Raw genomic sequence first — 8,402 nt, forward strand, 5'->3', positions numbered from 1 at the left:
ATAACATGCTTCGACATCATACAACTCAACATCATACCATTTAACATAATTCATGCTTACTAGACATGATAACACACTATATGCACATATCATACTTATAAAGTTTATAAACCTTTTGTAACAAAACATAATATAAACATAGAAATCAAATTATTAACGTAACAAAACATGTGCTAACTAATAAATAATCACATGATCACAAAACCTCGAATACATGCTATCTTCCCAAGAGTTTTAAAACAAAAGAGGTTTACATCGATAGGAATTATAAAGATCGGCATGTGAATCCTAAAATGCAATCTGAAATTAATCTATTACAAACGGACGCATGCGGAATACAATAAATAAATCACGCTCATACGTCGCGAAGCAACAGATGGTATCACGAAAGACAGTTCTGTTGATCACTTATCGATCTACAACTTTGCTCCTGTGCATGTCCTAGACGTTCTTCATAGAGATAGATATATACGCCTCCCATGGCCGTTTAGTTACACCTTGATGTAAATGGCTTATGCCTTCATAATATTTTATTAATAGTTAACATATATTTAAATCTCATCTCCTCGTCAAATATCAATTTCATACAATAATAATAATCATCCCTCCTTCTCACTAAGACATACTGTCCTAATAATCAACATCACTTCTTCTTGCCAAAATCGAAGCCTGTAAATAACCCTTACACAGATGCTATAGTCCATAAGGCATATCAATTGTACTTGAAACTAAACTAATAATCAAATGCTCATTTTAACACATTAATAAAGTTTCATAAAATTTTCATTTATATTATCAGTATTGAACAAGAAGATTAACATATTTTTCATAGAGAGATCACAATTCACATATCAAACACAATTACTAGTATATTAAGATATATCTAATCATTGAAATTTCATAACAAAATACATAATTGCATACCTTATTGTTTCTCATGCTAGTAATTTGCTCGATTTAGAGTCGGAATAAGTAATTCATGCATATTATACCTACATAATCGAAAACAAAGCAAACATGATCACAAAATAAACTCAATTTTAACAATATTCATTTAATTCGAGGTTACGTTATTTCTTAGATTGACGAGTTCTTGATTAACTTGAATTTTCTCATTTCTTTTTGAGGTTCTAATAATACTTTGTTCTTCAAAACATAAGAACACAACCAAGAATATTTCAATATACCACAAATTAAAACTAAATCTCATATAATGACATGCATGAACTCTAACTTCATTTTATGGTTTACAAATTTCTCACCAAACTCGGAAATGAAGTGTCAAATGATACAATCTTACTTAGGGCTTCCAAAACTACTCTTACATTAAACATGCACCAATATTTTTTTAGAAAATAATTAGTTTCTCTCGCTAATTCATCAAGGTACCATCAATGACTTTAAATGCTTGAAAAGGACGACACAGAGAGAGAAACTTTATCTTTTCAATGATTAGATATATCCGAATATACTAGTAATTGTGTTTGATATCGGAATAATATAATATAATTTCAAATCTAATTATCTTTTAACTAAACTGAATTTATTAAATATACTTTCCAACAGTTTAATAAATATTTTAATCACAAAAAATAATGTAGATCATCGTACTAAAAAATAGCTCAAAAAATTCTGATTTCTTAAAAATCCTCTAAAAATATTTTTTTGGTTGCGGTATTAATTCTAGGGTTTCGTCCTAACTGATTCGGATTAATATGTATCGCATACCTTATTTTAGTTAAAGAGTATTCCAACGGAGATTTTCTGTATACACAAAGCCTCAAACTCGATATCTATTTAAATAATATCAAACTACTTATTACTTAAATTAATCTTATTAATTCTAAATAGATCTTTTAAAATCTTTTTAAAATACACTATTGTACTATATCCGAATAATGACGTTTTACCCTATTATTTATAGGGTATTAAATTAATTATATAATACATAATATTTTATAAATTTATAAGAAATATAAGATAATATTTATTTAAAGATTTAATATTGAGTTTTTACATGTAAACCTTAGTCCTTACAGAACAATAATAATCATGGTACCAGTGACTTGATTTATGCGTATAGTGCACACTTAAATACAGAGTTATAAAAAATAAAATTAAAATCTAGTTAGATGAGATATAAAATTTATTAAGTAAGATTAGAAATTTGAATATTAATTTTTGAAAATAAAGTAAATTGAGTTGAGAATATTATTTTTACCTCTGTAGTATCTAATTTATATTAGTCCGTAAATATATCATATATTAATGTTTTATTAAAATAATAAAATTAAAGAAAGGAAAAAGTGTTGGGAGACGTAACATATCACTGCCACCTGGAGGGTGTTCTGAGCGGAGCAGAAGGTCAAGTCTCCATCAGACTTGTCTCCTTGTGCCGCGAAAACTGGACTATAGTCTCCCTTCCCTTGCTCCCACCTTCCTACGTTCTAATCATACCCCCCCAGATCCTTTCTTTCTCTGCTCCCCACCCCTGTTTCTTCCAATTATCAACGGTCGTCTCATGTATAAACGAATCTAGTCGTAAAATTCGTGAATTTAAAATTATTAAACTTAACTCGAACTAAAAGTCTTGAAATTCAATTTGAAAGTTTTACTAGAAATAAAAAATTAAAGTTGGAATCGAGTTCAAATAAACTTGAACTATAAATATATTCAGATTTAGGTCAATTGAAACTCATACTCGAGCTCAATTTAAATTTGAATTTAAATTTGAATATGAATCTTAAGTACATAAAAATTTTATATTATATATATTTTTAATATTATCAATAATTTAATTTAAAAACATTACATTTTTAATATATTATTTTCTTGAATTATTCGCTCACTTTTCAAATCGAATATCAAGTAACTCATTTTAACTCATTAAGAACTAGAGTTAAATTTAAAATTACGTGGAGTTCATGTAATTCAAATATTAACTAAACTTTAGTCGAATAAAACTCGAATAACTTATAATCTAAATAGAGTGTACGTACGCCACTTGTTTTCCCTGGGTAGTTTTAACCGATCCCTTTTTATTTTAAAACTTTTTTTTTTTGGTGGAAACGCACCATAGGGTGGGTGTAGAGTGAATATAAGGGTGTGTTTAGTTGGGGGAATGTGAGATTATCATGAGAATGAAATCTATATTTCATCATTTGGTTGGCCGGGAATGTAATTCCCGGTAATATTACATTACCAATAGTGGATTTTTTTGTGTATATTACCAGGAATGTTATTACCTCCCTTTCCTTAGGTATTGTTGGATTACCGGTATTTTAGACTAAAATACCCTTAATTTTTTTTCAAAAATATCTTTATTCTATCATTGAATAATAAAAATTCTTCGAATGTTAAATTACAAATTTATCCTTAAAATATTTTAGATTTATAAAAAAATCTATAATTAAAATTTTATATGAAGTTTAGCGGTTAAAATAAAATTTTACCCTTTCATTAAACCTTTTTATATTTTTAATTTTGTAAAAAAAATTATATAAATTTTATGAATTTAAATATTTTAAAGAAAATATATAATTATTTTCCAACTTGTTAAAAAAACAAATATATAATAAAGACAATTTGGTCAAATATACATTCCAATAATCTTTTATTCCTTTAACCAAATATGGTAATCTTACATTCCTGCTAAACTAACCAAACACAAATACAACATTTCCAGTAATCATATTCTCTGGTAATCTTTTATTCTCACTGTTAATCTTACATTCTGTGAACCAAACGCACCCTAAAGATAAAAATTAGGGTTTTGCAATATATGCTGGCGTTAACCCATTCCTCTAAACCCCTCCCCCTCAAAATGTTATTTATATAATTAAATTTTTAATTTTATTAATTATAACACTAAATTTTAATTTTAACTTTAATTATGCTATTGTTTCATTGAATTTCAATAGCATCGTCACGTGGATAAATCTTTCTGTTATTGTGATGATATAGACAAAATATTGTCATTTTGGTCACGACTGTTGATGCTTAAAATGACGTCATTTTAGACACTAGACTTTAAGGGTGTATCAACTTCGTCAGTGAACTTTTAAACAATTTTTTTCGTCATTGTATTTTCTGATCATTGTAGGCAACCAATCATCGTTCGTCATCAATTATCTCTCACAACCAGATCAATATAAAAACGTTTACATTCCACTCCTATTTTTCTACTATGATTGGTTTTCTACGGAACCCACTCAAAATCGATAAAAATTCATTTAAAAGTTCAACATATTAATACTTTGATCTCTTTCGCTGATGCTATTTTTTAGGTATGTTGCCCGTCTTCTTGAAATAATATTTCTCACCGTTTGAATTTTTTAACAAACACCTCAAATTCCACAAATCTAAAAAAGCCTCAAAATCTCTAAAAACTAGCTCAAAAGATAATCGATAATTGTCAATGATTGGTTGCCAATAACATATGGAAAAGTACAATAAAAATATAGAAATATTTAAAAGTTCAATGGAAAAATCGATAATCCATAAAGTTTAGAGCTTAAAACGATGTTGTTTGTCCATGTAATCACACATTTTAATTGCTCAATGACATAATTGAAGCGGAAATCAAAATTTAATAGTATAAACGATACAATACCGAAAGTTTAGTGTCATCACGTCCGTTTAATGTTGGCCAACATGTTCGCTTATATGTTGATAAATGTTAACTAAACAAACAAAAAATGGTGAAATTATGTCACTAGTCCTTAAGCTCTTTAGGATTCATAGTTTGAACTTTAAAGTTCACATTATGTTCAATTTTTTTACCGTCACTAATATTTAAAATATAAAAAAATAACAGAAAAATGATAACGAAGTAAACAAGTTTATAAACGAGTTAATAAACGAACTTTAAAATGAATTTGCTTGTGAACATAGAAGAATTAAACAATTTATTTTTGTGTTGGTTTGTTTATTAAACTAACATAAAAATTTTAGGAAACTACACAATATATCACTAAACTTTGTTTGATGACTCATTTGTACAACTCAACTTAAAATTTTACCAATTATATCAGTAACTTGACAATGATTACTCAAAAACCACATTGGAAGCCTCAATTTTAGGAAGATATTTATTAAGATAAGATTAAGTCTATATATGTTAATGGTATAATCTAATAAGTTGTTTGTTTATCTATGTTACTTGAGTTATTAGTAACAAGATCCCTGGTGATGTCCGAGAATTTTAGTTCCGTTTCCTTCCGTTCGCAGTGCCACTCGAGTCGCGTGCACGCCCCTCCACCCCTTCTATCAGACCCTTTTTTTGGGTCTAAATTTTACAGTGTGTTTGACAACACACTAATTTATCATTTCCCTTTTCCTCTCGCCCTCCCTTTGTTGCCTTTTTTTTAATCCTAATCCCACCACTCTAGTGATTGTTTATGGGAATGATACATCCCATACTCACTTTTGCTCTACGTAATCATCATAAATAATTTCTAAAGGAATATTATTTGGATAAAAAAGCACCCTTTGTTTCCTCTTTATCTTTTTTTTTCGTTTTCCTCTCTCCCCACACTCGTTTTTATCTCTAGCCTCTTTCTTCTCTTTAGTTTGTTGTTCGGCTCTTTGGGCTGTCGGTTTTGGTTTATCATTTTGCTGTTGTTGTCGGAGATTATAAGCATGAAGATGCAACGAACACAGAGTTTCAATTCGGGCACTTGAAGAAAACACAATATGGTGAGCTTGTTCTGTTAGTGTTTCATACACCCTTTGTCATGGTTAGTAGATCATAAGAGAAGAAAAGCTTGTTCTGGGATTATGTTCGCCCTTCAAGTCATCTGTTTTTTATGCTCTGTTTTGTATGGATTTTGTTGGGTTTTCCCTTTTCATTTCTTAGTTCTCTCGGCAGCCAGGGAAGCCCCCACCCTCTGACAAATCCTTGTTCGATTTGAATAAAATCTTAACGATATCCCTGTTCGATTGATTGAGGACTTGCCATCATGAATGAACTTCCATTGGGGTTGTTTATCTAGTTTTTTTTTTACACATTCTCTGTGTGATATTTTAGCAGATTATTTTGGTTTATAGATGTGTGAAGACGAAAATTTTTCTGTATTGCATTATATACCTGGTGTTTGCAGTACAGTTTGGTTTATAGATGTGTAAGGACCTTTACATGCACAAACTTCGGCATCAAATAGAGTCCTGGACATGAGTGTTTTTGTGTGAATTATTGTACCATATATCATCTTTCTGGCGCATTGTTTTGCTGTCTCCAATATTGATTGTCATCACTGCCTGTATACTAATAGCTTTTGTTTATGGCAGAACTGTGTTTATGTAGTCATTGCTTAAAAGCATTCCTCTAGTGATATTTGATCTTATTTTAATATTATAATATTTGGTTTTTTGTTTTCTTTTGTCCCCTTCAAGCTGTCTCTCTGTGCAGTGTTTGGTAGCATTGTGTTGGTCGAATCTTGTACTTTGTAACCAATGCCAAGTGGTACCAATCCCTTTTATTGGTATACCAGCATTTAGAGTGTAAACTGTTAGCTATCTGTGTCAAGCTAATTTGGGAGACTTTTGGAGTTATTGCTTCCTACTTATAAATTGTCTGGAAATTTATTCTTGAATTGCTCCTGGTTTCGGTGGGTCAAATCGGAGAAGATTATGGCATATATAGTGGCGAATTATGCGCCAGGTGGTTGTTATAACTCTGAATGTAGATTGCGGTTTAAGTAGATTTCCTGCTTGTATTGTGCACTTGGTGTTTTCCTAACATCCATGTGTTTGTACCCTTGGTTTTATGAATACTTGTCTAAGGTCTAGAAAGTGCAGTGGAGAGATTACAGTGTGCAAGTGTCATCTAGTTCCTTATTTGTGATTTTGTTAATATTTTTATCCGTCTCTTATTTGTGAGTTTGTTACTGATTTTCTTGCAGATACATTATGAAGACCGTAGAGAGATGGGAAGTGGTGTTTACCCCTGGAAATGAAGGAGAGACAGCGTTGGAGAGCTGAAGAAGACGCTTTGTTGTGTGCATACGTGAAACAATATGGACCGAGGGAGTGGAACCTTGTGTCACACCGCATGAACACACCCCTAAACCGGGATGCGAAATCTTGCTTAGAAAGGTGGAATAACTACCTCAAACCTGGTATTAAGAAGGGATCTCTTACTGAAGAGGAGCAACGTCTTGTAATCCGTCTTCAAGCCAAACACGGAAACAAATGGAAGAAAATTGCTGCTGAAGTCCCTGGCAGAACTGCTAAAAGACTAGGCAAGTGGTGGGAGGTATTCAAAGAGAAGCAACAAAGGGAACACAAGGAGAAGAATAAGATGGTTGAGCCAGTCGAGGAAGGCAAGTACGATAGGATATTAGAAACTTTTGCTGAGAAACTAGTGAAACAAGGGCATAGCTCAGCCTTTCCCATGGCTGCTTCCAATGGGGGATTTCGTCCTGCCGACCCTCCTTCACCTGCACCAACTTTACTTCCACCTTGGCTTTCTAGTTCAGGCAATACCTCAGTTGTCAGACCACTATCCCCTTCGGTGACATTAAGTTTATCTCCCTCTGCTCCTCAAATCCCATGGCTGCAACCTGAGAGAATGTCGGAAACTGCCCCCATTTTGGGAAATATGGTGCCCCATGGACCATTTCCTTCTTGCAGTGAGAACCTGATGATATCTGAACTCGTGGATTGCTGCAGGGAGCTGGAAGAAGGGCACCGTGCTTGGGTTGCACATAAAAAGGAAGCAGCCTGGAGGTTAAGGAGGGTCGAGTTACAACTGGAATCCGAGAAGGCGTGCCGCAGAAGGGAGAAAACGGAAGAAATAGAGTCAAAGATCAAGGCTCTAAGCGAAGAGCAGAAGACTGCCCTTGATAGGATTGAAGCTGAATACAGGGAACAATTAGAAGGGCTAAGAAGAGATGCTGAATCAAAGGAGCAAAAATTAGCCGAGCAATGGGCCTCTAAGCATTTGCATCTCACTAAGTTTCTCGATCAAATGGAGTGCAGACCAAGGGCTGGCGAGCCTAATGGCCGGTAATCAAGCTCTTTCATATGCGTCTGCTTACAACAGACTTTGCATTGGAGCACATTGTTGTCAATTACATGCGTCCATTCTCTTCTTATATTCGACTATAGAAGTCTATTTATAAATGCTATCTACTTATCTAGTGGGACAGTTTGAATGCTAAGGTAGCATTACCTGAACTAGCACTTTCTTTTGTGTTTACCATCTTAAATATTAAATTTACATTCCGACTCTTGGAGCAAACTGTGTTTACCATCTTAATGATGTATACATAACGCAAATATCGTTTTAAGATAATGTCGAGACAAAAACATGAGCAGACACCAATTGTAGTACATAGAGAACAACTTCCAAAGGTGAGCGTCGAATAATATTGTGACTTAGCTTTGATGCTTTGGTTGCT

At 32.4% G+C, this 8,402-nt stretch overlaps 1 protein-coding gene across 1 annotated transcript; it reads left to right on the top strand.

Annotated features, from left to right (window-relative positions):
* Nucleotides 1-5,538: 5,538 nt before the first annotated feature.
* On the top strand, nt 5,539-8,161 carry LOC120150976 (transcription factor AS1-like). Its single transcript, XM_039163544.1, has 2 exons — nt 5,539-5,697; nt 6,903-8,161. Exon 2 carries the CDS (start codon nt 6,953-6,955, stop codon nt 8,009-8,011), a length of 1,059 nt encoding a protein of 352 aa, XP_039019475.1. The 5' UTR covers nt 5,539-5,697; nt 6,903-6,952; the 3' UTR covers nt 8,012-8,161.
* The last annotated feature ends 241 nt before the right edge of the window (nt 8,162-8,402 follow it).

The sequence above is a fragment of the Hibiscus syriacus genome, unplaced genomic scaffold (assembly GCF_006381635.1).
Source record: "Hibiscus syriacus cultivar Baekdansim isolate YM2019G1 unplaced genomic scaffold, ASM638163v2 tig00111027_pilon, whole genome shotgun sequence".
Classification (NCBI taxonomy): domain Eukaryota; kingdom Viridiplantae; phylum Streptophyta; class Magnoliopsida; order Malvales; family Malvaceae; genus Hibiscus; species Hibiscus syriacus.